The 18,493-nt window shown below is 45.2% G+C and overlaps 1 protein-coding gene across 1 annotated transcript in view; it reads right to left on the bottom strand.

The window, feature by feature from the left end:
* LOC119448915 (MAM and LDL-receptor class A domain-containing protein 1-like) overlaps window positions 1-18,493 on the bottom strand; it is a 465,143-nt gene that overhangs the window by 336,038 nt on the left and 110,612 nt on the right. Inside the window, exons 11-18 of the mRNA XM_049666559.1 lie at window positions 14,734-14,850; window positions 14,094-14,217; window positions 11,437-11,571; window positions 7,991-8,274; window positions 6,428-6,536; window positions 5,935-6,057; window positions 3,015-3,154; window positions 2,753-2,863 (exon numbers count right to left, since the gene is read on the bottom strand). Of these exons, the coding sequence (XP_049522516.1) occupies window positions 2,753-2,863; window positions 3,015-3,154; window positions 5,935-6,057; window positions 6,428-6,536; window positions 7,991-8,274; window positions 11,437-11,571; window positions 14,094-14,217; window positions 14,734-14,850 (1,143 nt within the window). The remainder of the gene's footprint in view (window positions 1-2,752; window positions 2,864-3,014; window positions 3,155-5,934; window positions 6,058-6,427; window positions 6,537-7,990; window positions 8,275-11,436; window positions 11,572-14,093; window positions 14,218-14,733; window positions 14,851-18,493) is intronic.

Below are 18,493 nucleotides of genomic sequence, written 5' to 3'. Positions count from 1 at the left end.
CTGGGAATGTGCCACTCTACAATGACGAAAAAGATTCCTGAATATCTCGATCTTGAGCGATATCGCACCCACGTCACAGGGATTCGTCAATGACAGCCACCCAAAGTTTTAGCAGGCTGCGCCACAAATGCACTGTGTATGTGCCGCATTTCAATGAACTTCTCTGACGCCAACGCTTTAACGAACTGCGCCATCAATGCGCTGGGTATGTTCCACTCTTCAGTGAACCTCTTGGCAACTTGTTTCACTGAGTATGTGCCATTGGGTACGCGGTAAGTGAGGGAACCGTACTCGGCATTCGCAGGCACCGGTGCGTAACGCCTCTCGTCAAGGAGTCGAGTCGCGGACTTCTCCGTAGCGCCACTAGTTGGCGCAGCGTGTCCAGAAAGAAGCGTGAGAGGTCCCGGGGCAGCACCCGTCTCATACATAACTCGTTTCGACCGTGTTAATACGTGGTGTCGCTACGGTGATTCAATGCGAAACGTAATACCGCTGACAGTCATCGTGATGTGGGTACTGGCGAAATTTGTATTTATATAAATATATATAAAATGCAACCAAACCGCTTAAAAGTACATAAACATTCTGCAATTCAATATATCGTACAGCCCTGTCTCTGTCTGGGTAACTCTACCGTCACAAGAATCCTCCACGTATAATCACTAATTGCGCACCGGTCGTGAGAAAGAATGCTAGTCGCATTACCATCGCCATTGTCAACAGCATCAGTGCACCGTCATTTTTTTTCTCTTTTTAAGAGAAAGATTTTGGTGCCTCGTGGTTAGCGCGTTCCGCTTCCAATAGCGAATTACCGCAGAAGCATAAAGTTCGTAATGGTGGTGGTTAACTATAATAGTGCATGGCGGCAGGGTTAGGGGGCAGAAACCAGAGGTTAAATAATGGCGCATGCACTGTCGTGTGCACTTGGAGAAGGCCATCACGAGCACTCAACAGGAACACCAGTCGAAGGCTGTTCAGAGGGCCCGTGAGAGAGCAGAGAGCCATGGCTTCCCGGCTCCAACATGGGATTAGCCAACAGCTAGCCAGCCATTGGGGCTCTTTGGAGCTCCAATGGCTGGCTCCTCAGGACCTTAATAAAGTTCGTTGTCTGTCTGTCTGTCTTCACTGTCGCGTGTCTTAAGTTCTGTCTTTCTTTAAGTAGCGCTGTTGCATACAATAAGCGTTCATCAAGTCTATTCCGGCAAACATATATACCCAGTGAAGCTTAGAACGACAGAAAGCTGAGCTAGTTGGTAAGGATTCATAGTGCAAAAAAGGTAAGGCGTGCAGACATCGACACAAGAGAAGAGAAGTGGACAACACGACCGGCTACATCGCGATTACGTTTTCGCCAGCTCACTAGCGAAAACTTAATCGCAATGTGCCGTTCGTGTTGTCCACTTCTCTTCTCTTGTGTCCGTGTCTGCACGCCTTACCTTTTTTGCGTTATACCCAGTGTTTTAGCAAACACTTTCAAAAATTTTGTAAAGGTTGGCTGTGGCAGATAGCACAATTCTAATTCATGAGCTGGTCTACTCGAAGAGGCGGATATCACTTCAACATAAAAATAAAATGCATATTCGATTAAATAACAAAAATTCACTAAGTTAACTTTAAACTAATTACCTTGCGGTACATATTGCAATTTACGAATTCTAGACGTGGAGTTCGCCAGGCCGATCCACTTGGAACGAATTCTCTGCATGACATCAGTTTCGAGATGTTAATTCCCGAACTTTGCGGGAAAATGCATTGGAGTTCCAGTTACACTTGTGCTTCAATGCATGACGTTTTGTTAAGAAAGTAACTGGAAGGCCTATGCCTTTCTCCGCAAAGTTCGGGAATTATTGTCTGGAAACTGGTGTCATCCTCAGAATTCGTTCCAAGTTGATTGCGTTTTTGAACTCCACGGCTAGAATTTGTAAATGGCAATACGGGCCATAAGGTAATTATTTAAAATCTTAATTAGGGAACTTTTATTAATTACACGATTGTACATTTCATTTTTTTGTGCAAGTAATGTCCGCCTCTTTAAGTAGACTTGCTCATGAACTAGAATTGTGCTATCTGCCACAGGCAACTTTAAAAAGTTTGGAAGTGTTCGTGGAACTCCATGTATGTACGTTTGTTCAGCATGTCGGGATGATGAAGCTGGGAATACGGAGGTGGCCTGACGATGATGACAACTCTAGTCAAAGACAACGGGGCCACCGCAGAAACGATGGACAGTGTGACACACTGATCACAGTTTCGAGCTTTCGACTCCTCTAACTGCAATAGCCAGCGCAAGAATATTACATTTCTCGAGGTAAGCAGCCCTTTAACACTTTTTCATCATTACGTGTCGCCTTTCCAATTGTGTGCATCAACAACTGTATTTTATTTACTGTTTTCGCGCATTATTTACATCTTGATTACAGAGTGTTTCGCATCCGTATACAATTTTTCATTTGTGCCCTGTCACCTAGTTTTTTCGTCATTTTCCATCATATTTCGTTCACTCTCTCTTTTCGTTTTGGGAGAGCTTAGATGTAACCATGCGGCGTTCTTTTGACCTTGAATGAGTTATAAATGTGTTATGGCTGTGTCTTGGATGTTTTCCATGGAATAAAGCATGCGAATGGCTTTCTTGCCCTGTGCTTAAGTCGTGCAGGTTTTCCAGTCGTCTGCACTGTTTTATGACGCCCATCTCGAACAAACGTGCCTAACTTCACACACATCTTCTGCCGTTACCCTTACTAGTGACACCCACCTTGAAGCTCTGGTCCTGCACAAACTGCACTCGCGCCAGCATCCAGTCACCCTTTGAGAACGATGGCTTGGTCCAGATGACTTTGCTTTCTTGCTGCACCAAAATCTCAGCCTGCGTGCATAAAAGAACAAATCGGTTCGGCCGCACATGTTCATGTGGTCATTTATATGCACAGGCAATCTCTAACTGCATTACCGTGTGCGCCATTAATACCTCGCTGGTGACTCAAGCCTGTTTCCATATTTTTAAGCGCCAGATTCACCTGTAGCTTTGCGTCGCTTGTACCGGTCTGACTGTACCAGAACTCCAGGCAATGCGGCTCGCTCTGGCCAGGAAATTCGGGGCTGGTCACGGTGGCCACTTTCTCAGTATGTGAGGGCATGGCGGCCCTCAGAACGTAGGCTGCGTGGGCAATGAAGAATGAAATGAGCGGCGTTGCTTTCAGGCATTTCCTAAATAAACCACTCCCCATCAAAATTGTATGTCATACACTAAAATTTGAAAATCATCATCAAGGAAGCCTTCTATACCGTGAGGATTTTCGTAAAGGGTTTAGTAGTAGGCGAGATATGAGCAAATAAAAATGTGGTAACCAAAGTGCGAGTAGGCGACCTGCCATCCACAGAGATGAGCTTCTCGCCCGTTGCTTTACCAACGCCCCCAAATGACATCCCTCTCCTGCTTTCTACACGTCGGAAACGAAGGACCATCTCTTATGTGATATCATCCAAATTATGTACCTCAGAGGGCTGATTCTTTTCACCCCATGGAGACCACCTCGACATTATCTAGACTAAGGTAAAATTACAGAAGGAACTGAATGAACCACTTTTGCCCGAAGGGCGAATCATTGAACGTGGTATCAAGTAAGATATAGCGTGACACTGAATCTACTTGGACGTTGTTCAACAGTACGCGGTATTGACATAATGGGGCGACACAGCAGTCGAGGCAACTGTTTGCGCAAAGCAAGGACAGCGGCGTGGCGGGTACCCGGCGTCTCGCAACGCTGCCGTGGTGAGGAGGGCCGCGTTGCAGGGACCGCGCCGCAGTGGAGCACGACGTGAAACCGAATGACAGCCGTGCAACGAAAAGGCTTTTTCATCGAGGGGCCATGCCGTAAGAAAACCGTAGGCGTCCGTACACACACACACACACACACACATACACACACACACACACACACACACACACACACACACACACACACACATATATATATATATATATATATATATATATATATATATATATATATATATATATACATATAGAGCACTGCATGGGCTCGGGCTTACCGGAAAGCCCGTGCCCGGCCCGGCCCGCGGGCCGGGCCGGGCACGGGCAGTTTTTTCACGGGCTGAGGCCGGGCTCGGGCGCACGGCATATGCTTTTGACGCGGGCCCGGGTGGGCTGGGACTCTCTGGTGGTGCGCATGTAACGTGCAGCGAGTTATCCTCGCGCTTCTCGACTCTGAAAAACCTGTTGCACCGGCGCTGCTGGAAGCTAGCAGTGCTACTCCTGTATACTTCCCTTTTCTCCTTCTGTCGTATTTTGCGTTGTTTGAACAGAATATAAAGTCCAGAAAGACCGAAGTCGCCTCAAACCAAAGGATGCCATTGTATTCCTTACCTAAATCAATGTAATTAATGCTTTCAGCGTGGTGGAAGCGCGTTCGCGACTTGCTGATTATTCAAAGGCGAATTGATAAAACGATGACTGGTAAGATAAGATAATTCGTCACGCGGCTGAAATATGGCACTGCGTCCATCCATGATTGCCCGCATGTTCTGAACCGGCCGCCTAGCAGCAGCGCATTACGCTGCACCATGGAGGAACGAGAAGCTTTCTTTCTCCATTTACTCCATCCATGTGCTGCGCTCGCGAGCGGTTGTGGCTGCGCTTCGGCTAGAGTGTACTAGAATACGGTTGAGTGGGACGAGCGGCCGGGGCGGCGCATGCTTTGCAGTGAGGCACCCGACGTGGGAAAATACTGTGGCGGCGCTGCGATAGAAGTGACTTTGGCCGCCTCAAGGTAGCGCCGTTGGAAACTGCTGGTGATACGGCTCGGCAGGGTCATTCGTACTACTTCGCGCGCTGGTATTTGCGTTCAGACCGCTGAACTGGTGCTCGTAATGGCATATGACATGTATTTATGCCATAATAATTCAGTTCATTCTCTTCTTTATTTTATTTTTTTTAATGCCGCTCCGTGATTTTTTTCGGTCTCGGGCCGGGTTCGGGCCGGTTTCGAGCCGGGCTTGGGCCGGGCTCGGGCCTAAGGTAAAGGAGTGGCGGGCCGGGCCGGCCAGGTAACGTAGATTATTTCCGGGCCCGGGCCAGGCTCGGGTCTCGCCATAAAACTTTGGGCGGGCTCGGGCGGGCAGCCCAACGTAAAAACGGACCCGGGCCGGGCCTGGGCTGAAAAATCGGCCAGTGCAGTGCTCTAATATATATATATATATATATATATATATATATAGTTCTGGTCACATCGTCGTATGCGCTATGGTGTGGTATGCATACATCGGCTCAGCAGGAACGCTGACGTTTCCACAGACAACGGTCATGCCTGTAGCGAAAGCTAGAAGGCTGCCCGGGCTTCGCTGCAGAGCCAATTGAACGGAAGGGGCACGCATGTCTGACCGGTACAGATGTCTGCGCGGCAAGCATTCTGGCAAAACCGAGATACCTTGCTACGATCGCGGCAGGCTTATGTGTCCGTAGGAGCAAGCTGGCATGACAGCGAGGATATGCGTATAGAGTCCGTCTTTTACCTGTCTTGCACGCTTCTCACTCATAGTAAGTGTAGGTTTCAGCAAGTCTGCAAAGGTGGAAAAATCATCTGCGTAGCTCCCACACCGTCTCTTTTTAAGTTATTGTTGTCCGGATAGATTATATCGATGATGGTTTGCAAGTGCACGAACGCATTGTGAATAAATAAAGGCCAATCAAAGCATTTGCGGCAATTACGGTGATAGCACCGTAAGTTACTTATCTATTGATCTATATGATGGACGCTCAAATAAGAAATTTAAAGCCACCATAATTTATGGCCCGTAAATAAAAGTTATGTGCAGCAGGAAACACTGCTCATATATTTATATCTTACAGATTCAAATGACTAATGGTTGTTGTTGAAAACATCGGACGAAGAGAGCAGTAAGAACTACATCACGCACCAGAATTGACAGGTCCTGAACGCACATGGTGGGCCGGGTCATCATTTGAAAATAGCTTCACTCCCCGCTTCCAGACCGTGCTGGACTCCCAGCCACATAGGTCGGCTTCAAAGTCACAGTAGCCTGAAAAAAAAAACTCAGTACATTCCTACTAATAAAGTAATGAAAATACATTTCGCACCATATGAGCTACTACTGATAAATGTGCGCGCTGCTAACTTGTGTGCCACGTCAGCAGAAAAACTGCAAAACTTCCGTCCCTAACTTCTAAGCGGAGGACTTGAGATATGTGTCTTCCTAAAGCACGACGTCATACGCAAGCTTTATTGCTGCCGCGTTCACCTGGATGGGCATTGCGTCTTTCAGGGTACATATATGAGGAATAGTAGCATATGCATATGAGGGTAACAAGATCATCCAGTGCATTCAGGTTGACGTCTTGTAGATTCGATATTTTCGCTAAAAATTATGTAATAATACTAGAAGGGCTTACCTTTAGAGTCTGTAAGCACGTCGCATGGACCTTGCGTGAAATCTAGCGGTCCCAAGGCAACAACAGCTGCGTTCGGATTTTCCCGAATGGCCGTCAAAGAGAACACAAACTGCATGAGCAACATACGAAAAAATAGCAGATAAAGAACTTCGCCGTGCAATACGGTTAGCTTCTCTAATTCGGTTTTTTGGAATAAAGAAAATAGCTTGGGCACCGCACACTAATTCACTACAAAACCACCCTACTGGGACAAACAACCTGCAATTGACGGCGGAGATGCGAAATATTTCTAGCGCATGGTTGCCATGAACTTCGTTTTTACAACATGTAGGGAAAGCCTTTTCACAATTTTTAGCTCATTCGCTGGCCCACCAGTGACTGTCACCTTACTGAGAGTATAATTTTATCATCAGTGAGTAAACCACAGGGTATTAAGTAATGGCTTGCTGCGGGAGTTCTTTTGAGAGTCAAACGGCGAGCTATTACTTTATTCTCGGAGAAACTGTCCGCCAGATGCATATGTGTGCTAAAAGACGATGACAATATAAAAAATAAAAAAATGAATAAGAAATTCAGAAAGCAAATTACCTACCAAACCACTGAATTCAAGCTTTGGTTGAAAACAATTTGATTTCTAGAGCTCGTTGTAACTACAGGTAGCTTGTTGGTCGGACCGTTGCCCACCAATGCGGCAGAAATCAGAATTACGCAGTACACAACAAGGTCGGTCGTCAACATTCAGGATGTCATTCTTTTCTGTCGACTGACAATGTAGTGCGGCTTTCACTGAGTCTTTCCTTAACGTGTCACCACAGCCGCGCACATATATTTCTGCGTATCATGTTGTCCTTGCGCGTCCGTATTTATGAGCTACTTACACCTAACTGTTTATTTCGCCAGTTGTCCAGACCCTAGACTAATGAATATACATTGAATAAATTACGTCACGTTTAGCATTTCCTCGCCGACGGCCTGATATAGTCACTCGTATATAACTTTCGCTCCTTTGATGCAAGCGGGAGTCCCTGGTGTACTTCGTTGTCATCTTATGCAGAAATACTTCATATACGCTTGAAGCAGATGAAATCTGGTGCTTGACGGAATCCCGCCTATTCGGGAGGAGGAGTGATGAAAAAAAAGAACGCTCACAAAGAACTAAAAAAAACATTTAGTGAAAAATTCAAAGGCGTTTCGGTTACCACAGAGGAGCCTTGTGATCCTTGCTTTTCGGTATTTATAGGCTATTTATACATCGCTCTTTATTTCGTCAGTTCTGACAAATTGTTAACAATTGTCATAGTGAACAAGGCTTCTAATTTTTCGCTAAATGTTGAACGTTCTACAGTTTCATCTCACTTCAAGGAACCATTTCTAGAAATCAAGGGTAGGTAGTGTCCTATCCCTCCTGCAAATCCACATTATTATTTCAAACACGTGCTAGATAGGCTAAGGAAGTTCATCACTAGAACAAACCGCCTTTCCCAATAGGCTGTAAGAAGCCACGGATCATCTTCTAACGAAGAAAGAACACTTTTCTGTACAGCAGTTCCTTGTGCCACTTGCCTTATTGTTCTGAGCATCCAGGAGCACCGTTCGGCGCACATTGTACCACCGGTCTGCCGTTGTGCGGTCACTGTGGCTAAAGAGCATGTAGGTCTGCCACATAGCGCCAGCTGAACGGACCGACTTCTTCAGGTAGAGCTCCAGCTGCACGCCGTCGCCTCCGAACATGTGGTACCAGAAGGAGAAACAAGCCGCCTCTGTCTGTGTCTCTACCGCACCCGAGGACAGTAGAGCGCGGCCGCTGTTGTTCGCGAGTGACGATCCGGTGAGGTGGATCATGCCGCCTGCGCAGAAGATGAGGAAACGCAAAATATTTCTCAGTCAGTTTCTTTCTATTGCGGATAAAATGTTGTGCTCTGCAGGTTGTCCTAGTGTGTGAGTCGTATTTGACCAAATTCCGAAAGTCACAAGTATTTCTGTTTTTAAGCCGATGTATTTATATGTGCTGTCCACACGTACCCGGTGTTTTTTGCTTGCATCGTGCTGCAGTGCATGCAATGCGGGATCCCTGTCTTAATTTCGTTATTTATTTGCCTACATTTTATTGCGAAGCATTCTTCGCACTTTGCGTTACGCAGGTACGTAGGTTCCAGTCTCGCCTCGCTACGCGGCCGGCCACGATCGCTTTTTTGGTATTATTGCCGGCATAGCTCAATGTAAATAAATGCACAGAAGTAAAATGTCAAAGGAATTAAAACATACTTCGGCTGCCAGCCTAACATGAGCTGAAGTTGTTGAAATTAGAGAAGTTTTGTATGCAACATGGTTTCTACACGCGGCACCCACGCTGGAGCACAACTAGGTGTTCTATGCACTTCGAGAAGAATTATTCCAGCCTCGCGATAATACTAGCGACAGGTTTTGCTTCAACATCACTGTGGCAGAAACCCAACCGAGATCTTCATATACTGCGCAGGCCGATCGACATCAATGCATCAAAAGGTGCACCATCATCACATTTTCTTGCTAAAAAAACTTTTTCCGTGGTTATATAATGGTAGGTCTTTCTTTAAGGTACGTTGGAGTATATCTCGAAAGTAACCCGCGTCCCAGCCATCAAGAAAAACGCGCTCAATCGTCTCCGGCTTTCGACATAATAACCAGTTTATACCCCGGAAAACCAAGAAGTGTTTCTGTTGCATCCATGTTTTTACAAGTAGCGTACAAGTATTCAATTCGAATAAAAATGTCGTGGCACCAGATCCCACACATATATCACTCGTTGGAAAGAGAGAGAGAGAGAAATCATTTTATTCTGCGATTAAGAAAAATCACAGCATATCCACGAGGTGAATGATGATGATGGGGCGAAGCTCCGGAGGGATCATCGGTAAACCGTGAATACTCCGAGTAATTCGCCCAGTATATGATCAAGTAAACACGTGAGAAACAGTATGTGTATATATACAATACGTTTTATTTTCTTAGACGCTTCTTCTTAGATGCTTGGTTTGCGGAGTCCCTTTATTACCACGGCTTTGTGGTCCGTGAAATGAAGGGATAACGGTTGGATAACGCTGCTGCTTCGCGTTCGCGAACGCCTGAGTCTTCGCGCCGCAGCCGTGCCGCTTCTGCCTCTCGTTCTCGCACTACGGGGTCTTCGCGCCGCCGCCGCGCTGCCTGTCCTGAAGCCGCGGCCTCGCGGGCTCTCACCGCGGGATTCTACCTGCGAGCGCGCGCCGCCGCCGCCTTCCGTGCTCTCCGCTCCGCAGCCTTGTCTTCCATCCGGCAACTCCGAGCGAAAAAGCGCGCCAAGAGCGAGCACCTTTTATTATAACACCCCTAGCGGTAACCCGTCGCGCTACATTGTAGGTTTTCTCATCAACTATACTAAAAACTAGCGCTATCTAGTGACATTATATACACTTATATATAGAAAGATCGACACTTACGCCATCTAGTGAACACTTCATAAAACTACAGGTGGCTACCACTTACGCCATCTAATGAACACTTCATAAACCTACAGGTGGCTACATACTACATCGGAGGAAGGACAGACCCACGCCCTAAGGAGCTTCGCCCCTAAAATGCATCGACGCCCTCAGTCCAGGGCGTCGCTTGAGGCGTGCTTCAGCGCTAGGCCGATGAAGTCCGCAAGGAATCGTTGGTCGTGAAGGGTGGTTGCGGCGGTCAGCCACTCGGAGGAAGGGGTAGGTGGGAGGGATGAAGGTTTGAGTAAGGGGGGGGGGGTAGTTTTGGATGGCATTGCCATAGGATATGTGATGTGTTGGGAGGATAGGCAGCACAGTGGCTACAGCGAGGGAGGTCTCCAGTAATTATGCCTTGGAGGAGGTGTTTCCGTGCTGGAGTGAGCAGGGTGTTCGTCTGGCCTTTTCTGATGAGTGTGCCCTGTGTCCTTGTAATGTCTTGGTGTAGCTTAGGGTATATCCTGCGCTCGTCCCTAATTGAGTGCAATTGTGGTGGAGGCGTTGGTGAAATGAATAGATTTGCCCGGGGGATGTTGGGAGCCTGGAGTATCATATCGCAGGCAAGCAACTCGTTGGAAAGGCTGCCAGCTCTTTAGAACACTCGCCGCGCGTGCCACGTGCCACTTTCTCTTCCTGTTTCCTTGCGACAACTCGCGTTTTGAGGCGCCGTGTCAGACTGCACAATCTCCCGGACTGGCCCCCTATCCTCAGCACTTTCCTCGTAGCAGTTTACGCTAAGCAGAAACTGTTCGACATTGTACTAACTTCATGTTGTTAGGATGGATAGTTGGGCGTGTTGGTTAAGCATGATCTGAAGTGAAGGCGCGAAAACGACGACGGATGAAGAGAGAGCACACACACACACATGGCGCCACTTCCAACAATGTTTAATCAGAAAAGAACGCCACTAATTTATACAGAGAGCACAATCACAGTTTCTCAGTGCGCATTCGCGTTCAGGTAAAGTAGTTCTTTGCGTGATAGAGATATTGAGGCAACACTTACGCACTTATCACCTGCCTCAATGATCCTTTTGGCCTCAATTATTAAACGAACCCATTTGTCGTGGCTTCTGGCAACCACAGCGCAGGCGTAGAAGTCTGGCTTACATTTGCAGTCTCTACAGTGATTGCCAGGTGGCCCTCTCTCCCAATGTTGACTTTGTTATTGTGCTGCCTCAGCCTGTCATTGAGGCACTGCTCGGTTTGGCCCACGTACTTTCTTTCCTTTAGATTGCGGTAGAAAGTACGTGGGCCAAACCGAGCAGTGCCTGAATGACAGGCTGAGGCAGCACAATAACAAAGTCAACTTTTTTATAATTCTAGTCAATAATAAAGAATTTTGGTGTGCCCGTATATTCAGCTGATAGCTCGGAAAACGCTCTATGAGAGCCATTGTTTGCATGTGTTGGCTTCGTGTTTATTTATTAGCATACTCATACCGCCCTTGCATGAAAGCAACGCCCGCTGACCGCCTTCATTGTCCCAGAAAAAAAATCAGCGTGATAAATCCTACCTTTGTCTTCTGGCGCCTGAAGGGGGCCCAGAGAGGAGCTAGCTGGTGGTCCGAATTTCCACACTGGTGCTACTCTACTTTCAGAGGTCCAGTGACAAAGGTCTCCTGTTTCGAAGTCACAGCTGACAAGGTCATCTGTAGTGAGAGTAAGTAGTGAAAGCATCCAATGTGACCACGCATACAACGCCTTGAAAACTGAACACCAATAATAGAAATGTTAATATTTTACGATACATTCAGACAACACTTTTATTCCCTGTGTAGTTGTTTGCACCTAATCCGTAGAAAAAAAATGTAAGCTTATCTAGTTGTTCCCAACGCTTGTACTCTTTAAAATGTATTTTGTCGCTCTGAATACACTTGTCACTCTAACCCTGTAGTCATCACTCTAACCCTGTAGTCATCACTCTAACCCCGTAACAAATTCCAAGAAAAAAATTATAAAGAAAGGAGAAATCATGCCTTTGCCTCATTCAGGCTAGCAATATCCTCGTGTATGTCGTGTCACAAGAAGCTATTAATGATAGGCACCCGAAGAAAATTGTGTGGAATCAGGCTCTAAATTTGTAAATGAAGGTCAATGATTTTTTTTTTACATCTTCGGTCACTTTCGGAATTTATCACAGTTTCAGCGACATACCTATAACTTAAATCGTGGAAAGAAATTTTATTACTAGTGGCAGCGCATTTGGCATATAAATAATAACCAATTGAAGAAAGATTTTTGAAAATTTTTAAAATGCGTCTTTTTGTGTGCTGGAAGTCTTTCATGTGCAATTGTACATAAATTTTACTGTGAAACTTTTACAGCAATCAGACGCTCTCAAAAACGTTATACGCCTGCTGGCACGGTTTTATTGATAAATCTAGGATTGTCACGAAGTATATATTTCGAGGAAAGTTGAAGAATTTAAGTGACAACATGCAGCAAATTTTGAAGAGAGTGTGTTAATTAGGGGGTAAATAAAAATTTGTGAACTCTTGGTTTCAACATGTTTAGAGAAGTGATATTAAACGCTTCAAAGCTCACCCGCTTCCCTGCTAAGGACAAAAACGGCACAGATTTCATATTTAGAGAGAATTCGGCACACGATGTGTACCAAAAGTTTGTTGTCTGTAAAGGAATTATTTGGTGGGAGGGGGCTTTTAAGATAATTACTAAATACCCGTCTACTCCCAATGTTAATGCACTAGACGACGCATGTAGTTGGTTTTCCTGGTCTCCTCGGTGAACATTGTAAGACCCAGTCTTTATATTTTGCTAAAGTGAGAGGCATGTTGTGAGTGACGAACTTCAAATGTTTAGTCTGCCTAGGTTAATACAAAGCTTTGTAGATAATTACTTATACAAGCGGCGAAAAGTGTCTTAGTGCCATTATCGTAGTCCTAAAACAACATGTACAAGACACCAAGTTCAAAATACGTGAGAAATGGGGAAATATTACGTGTAATGTGTGGCGAAACTTTCGCGCTCATGACATGATGAAAAACGATGCAAAATAATTGCTCTCGTTGATTTTTCTGCATATCTCTACGTGTTGAAGGATGTTCCTAGTCGATTTCCTCGAATGCTTCGGTGCACGAGGCACACGAAGGTACACAAGGCACCTTGTTCATATTTGGTGAAAATAAGGGACACGGCTTGAGTATTGTGTAGATTAAGTTCAAAGTATGTGAGCTATTTTCCGCTTTTGCAATAAACTACACACTAAGGAATATTGCACTCTTAGGGATGTTATCTCGTGTTTATAACTCGCTACTTACATCCATAGAACAGGGTGTTTAGGTGAACTAATACACACATTTGAAAGGGTTATTTTTTGAATCACACCCTTTTTCCCAATGTGTATTTAGCCCGTATGTACTCTACGTTTTATTTCTACAGCGGTATGTTATATTCTATTCCTACCCTAGTCTCTAGAACATCTGCCGAAGCTTTCCGGAAGGGTTTTCTGATATGTTGATATAAAAAAATTAGGCGCCAGAATTATAAAGCAGCGCTGCCTGGATTCGAACTGCGGACCTTCGCATTGCCAGTCGGTAAATGTTCTTATCGGTAAAACAGTGCTCCGCATACACTGGCTAATGTTTATTCTATCCTATACTGCATCAGATAGCGCTAGGCTTAATGCGCATAATATTGCACCAGTCCCAGTGATACGCCCGAAACAACACGCGCCTGAAGAGCTATGATTGGTTGAAGCGCTATGATTCGCAAACGATTGGCTGTTGATCTAGAAACCAAGACCACGCTCAAACAACGTAAACGAACCCAGTGGTGAAAAGCGAAAGACAGGATCAGAAATTAATGGGGAAGCTGCGTCTTTCCAGTTCACCACTGGGGACGTCAAGTACGTTAAGTAAGAGGTTGACAACCATAGTCTACTGTGACCATATCGCGTGATGAAACGCTGAAATGTCAAAGCCAATGATAAATCCTTTAAATTAATTTGTTCACAGGAACCTCCCTTTCAAATTTGATGTCAATCCGACCATTTTTTACGTGTTTTTACTCTTTGCACCACTGCCCATTTTTGACACCATCGCTTGATCACTTCTGCTTCTTGGAACATAAAATGCTTTCGCATTAAAAAATAAAGAACGTGATGTACGCAGTGCAATTTTTAAGATACCAACGTTAGGCACGCAAATATCACCTGCATCTGATTGGCCAGCTCCTTGGGGCAGCGTTTCGCACCTATCGTTCTCACTGACGCTGATGTCGTCAAGCGCAATGTACGCTGGTTCCAACGACGGCCCAACGGCTCCACGAAAAATGAGCTGGGACAGGACGGCAAAACAGAGAATTGTCAATTGTCACATTTTGCAGCGTTGGTTAACTGCTGCCCTAAAGAAGTTCATAACGTACCAAATTGAATTAGTACTTTTGCTCAGCGTCGCACGGTAGTATATGACAGACCACGCCGTCATACAAGACCAGCTGCTACAGAGCACCAGAATTGCTTATTCTACGACAAACATTTGCTTGCTCTTCTGTTGAAATATGGCACCGAAATTGCTCATAAATTATACGGAAATCTCAAAAGGACTCCAATTGTTACTAAGTGCATGACGATAGACGTTATTGTAAAGTACTATAACATTACGAAAGTAATCGACAGAACCAACAAAACAGGTCTGTTATTAAATCACAACGCTTACACGCACTCGAACTAGAGCACCGAACTTCAATCTGAGATCAAGAAAAGAATAAAAGTCGCAGGTAAGAGTAGAGGCAAGCATTGCCCGACATGACCGTATAGGCAGCAGCGAGTGATACGAATGCAAGTACCGTACCCTGCTGTATCGAGTCGCAGCGACTCGTCCCATCTGCCAAGTGCTTCGGTCGGCACCTTTCTGCTTCCACAGGGGTTTGGCTTTGTGCGTCTTACCGGTCGGATTGATGACCAGTACCTAAGCGAAACAAAAGCGCGTTTTGTTAGGACAAGAGCTTCATTTACATGAATTCGACAGATGTGGGTTGAGTCAGAAGTCGAGCTGACCACTCGCGACCCGACCGCGTTTGCATGCATCTTGCAAAGGCCAAGCGAGTTGATCAAACCCGCCTCACCGCTAGCTCGGCCCAGCGAGCTAACACTTGCAGAACCCCAAGACGTATTTTCTTTCCGAATAGCCGACTCAGGCCGGCCTAATCGGATTCATGTAAACCTAGCTACCGATACAGGCGGAATATATTTTTTTCGACAATAAATGTACGAATGGTAACACTGCGTAAATAGACCAAGTAGAGAGTTCGATTGTGTAGCCTTACTGCATGACGGCTTGGATATCAGAGTGCGTCTTCACACTGAGAGGTCCTCGTATGAAGATTTTGGTACAGGACTGAGGCCGAAAGTATTTAGCGTTCTTCTGAGTTTGGTGTATACAGTCTAAACTGGAAACTTTCGCAATATTCGGTGACGTATAAAGTAATCTGTAGGTCCTTGTACCAAGAAAAGTGGCGCAGTCCTTGGACTTAATATGGTCATTCCGTTGGGTAACTATACTATGAAAGGATAAAACAGAAAAACTAGTAAGGTTGAGACCACAATAATGGGTCGCTGAAACCACCGCGGAAAAAGTACATATGAGCAAGCGTAGACAAGAATATAAACGAAAAAGCAGTGGGGCATTGTGGGCGATAAATACAGTTACTGCAATTCCATCACGTTGTTTGAAATTTTTTAGATGCATTAAAAATAGTGCCAGTCACTTGCGAGACGACATACCACGCAAGGTCAAGTAAACGACGACATGCCGCGCTAAGGTAACTAAAACTGCACACACCCTCCTTCCTCTTGAAATCATGGAAAAAATAGCTTCAAATGCATTTGCAACTTATATCATTGAGAAAAGTTGTTCTCGTTTCCTTTTTGAAAAGTACTCTGATTATGACGCCTTTCTCGACAAGTGGGTCTTGTTCCATTAGTCAGTCTCTAATGTAATCACAAATTTATTACTTCCTGTTTTTTTATGGGTCGCGTTCCTTTTTTAGGAAAAATCAATGCAAGCCGACAAATATGTTTTGCTCCTTTCTTCCACAGACGTTTGCGCATTCTTTCTTGTAGCCATCACTATATTGTATTAACCTGGTTGCCGGTGTATTGTTATCTCGTACCCGCTAGCACGCACCGCAACCGCTCGCTTTGGTGCATCCCCCTGCCTTAGCTCTCATTCTTCGTTAACGTCCGTTTTGGAAATCTGGTTTGGGCGCCCTTTTCTCAATAGCAGGTCCTAGCTATAGACACGACAGTGGGGCCTCATTTATATGGGTCATTAGTCTTCATGCCACTTGTACTACGTCTGCGTGTTTGTGTGGCACCCACAGAGCCTGCACAATTGATTCTATTTTCAAATATTGCTACTGACTCGGCAAGTGGGGGTTCCACATAAGACACTTTGCACAGATATAGTGTAGAATGTTTAATGACTGAAAATGTTCATAGAACTGGAAGCCTGACAATACGAACCAGCAGGTATAAATACACAATTACGATAAGTACACAGAGTGGTCCCCGTATGCAGAAAAGTGTGTGTGTGTGACCTTTGAAATTTCGCTCCACACAGTAGATTAAAGATTAACAAAGTCGGTCTGGAACTTTGCAAGCACGCAATATAGTCGCTTTGCCTTTTGATGTTCCTTTATAAGAGTACATATAACGCCGTAATCGGCACGCTGGTGGACCTCAAATCTGCCGCAGAACGAGTGCGAACATGACATCACTGAGACACGCACAACGCACGTGGCACTGCAGTACTTTTAGTCGGAGTGGGGATTTCTTTTCTTTAAAGTTTAGGCATGTTGTATTATTGCCGTAATTGGCTAGATAAATATCAGGTAGGTAAATTCAAACAATGCCCAAAATCAGTGGTCCATGGGAAAGCCACGAACGAATCTGCAAAAGCAGCGTTATAGGTACTGCTACAGAAGTATTCAGCAAGCAGTAACACGTAGAAACCTGACATGGATTATAATAGAGAACAAATTCCGCATAGACACTTAATACTGCTTACATGTGAGAATACGAGAGCATAATACCGTTTGTAGACCTTGAAATGTCATTGAACGCACTCATTTTATACCCTCCTGACGTAGCGCCACCTCCTCCGCATTGTCTGCGCGGTCACCGGTCCAATGGCGCATGCACTAGGCCACACCTTTTGTCAGCGGGATGACTGCGACATGTCCTGTGCAATCATGCACACACTAGACACACCTTTAATAAGCCAGAACCGTGCAGCAGCCGTGGGGTTGGGGTAGCATGGTCGTCTGGTAGCCCGGAGGTCCGGGTTCGATTGCCACTCAGACCTCAATGTGCCAAATTCTATTTTCAAAGCCATTATTTACATTGTTCAGAGGAACCTCCCTGACAAATGCGATGCCAACCCGAGCTTTTTTTTTACGTGTTTTTACTCTTTGATGCGTCGACCATTTTGGTACCATCTTTCAGTCACGCAGACGCTGACGGATTTTTCGTAATGGGGCATATATTCTTTATTCATTTTCTCCAAGTTTCTTTGTACAAGAAACCAAAGGGTCCTGGACGAAAGGTGCTTACTTGAACCCGACTGGGTCCGGTGCCCCATACAAACTGTACACGGAGGAAACAGTGCTAGACAAATCAAGTACATATTTCAATATCTATTAACCTAGAAATAGGAAAAAATATGTACATAGAAAGCAGCATACGAACAGTAGACAGAATTCAAAATACTGACGGCATCCACGTCTTATATCGCGGCGCACAGGCACAATTGCGCATGAGGAACAGAGAAAAATGAAGCCAAAAATAGATCTGTCGTAAAAAAAGGAAAAGAAAAGGGCATGTTTAAAAACTAAGACTGAATGAGCTAACTGAAGCATTGCTTTGGTCAAATCACCCTCTAAATCAGCTACCGACGACTGTCGTTCAATTATTGTCATAAGATCCTTATTTGCTTTCTGAGATCCTACAATGCTTTCTCATTAACAAAAAGGCAAGCTAGACGCAAGCAACGAACACCCGAACTTAAAACGAAAGGGGCAATGTTGAGAGATCAGCCGGCACGATGGAGGAGGAATGAAACGGAAGTAGATGGTTTTTTACTTGCAGGTAAGATAAAAGAGTCGAGGCGGCTAGGTCGGGCGAATATCTTGTTCATCGACGTGATTTCCGACTCTCTTCATTACGCAGTGTAGCCTGTATGCACTCGCATAGACACCTGAAAATTGTGCGATTTTCTTAAACAACCGTTTTCTTTCTCAATGAAGAATGGGTGCGATGGAAATAAAAATAACAGTTGAGGTCGACAGAAAATTTGATGAAGTGAAGTGTTTAGGGGATATCGGTGACAGTATATCGGTGATAGGTTGCACCCGAGGTTGCAGATTTCTAGAAGCCTTAGTCCTACAGTGTATTTAGAGTGGTAGTCAGACATGGCAGCAGCAATAACAGGCCTAGGAGCTCAATTGTAACCGCGACCCTCTACGTCTAGTCTTTTAGTGATGTTGAGCCCATTTTCCGCAAAACAGTTCCGGTTGGCCAAGAACTGAATGCTCGAGTACTACTGCACTGTG

The sequence above is a fragment of the Dermacentor silvarum genome, chromosome 4 (assembly GCF_013339745.2).
Source record: "Dermacentor silvarum isolate Dsil-2018 chromosome 4, BIME_Dsil_1.4, whole genome shotgun sequence".
NCBI classification, from domain to species: domain Eukaryota; kingdom Metazoa; phylum Arthropoda; class Arachnida; order Ixodida; family Ixodidae; genus Dermacentor; species Dermacentor silvarum.
This window is presented reverse-complemented; position numbering and strand designations above follow the sequence as displayed.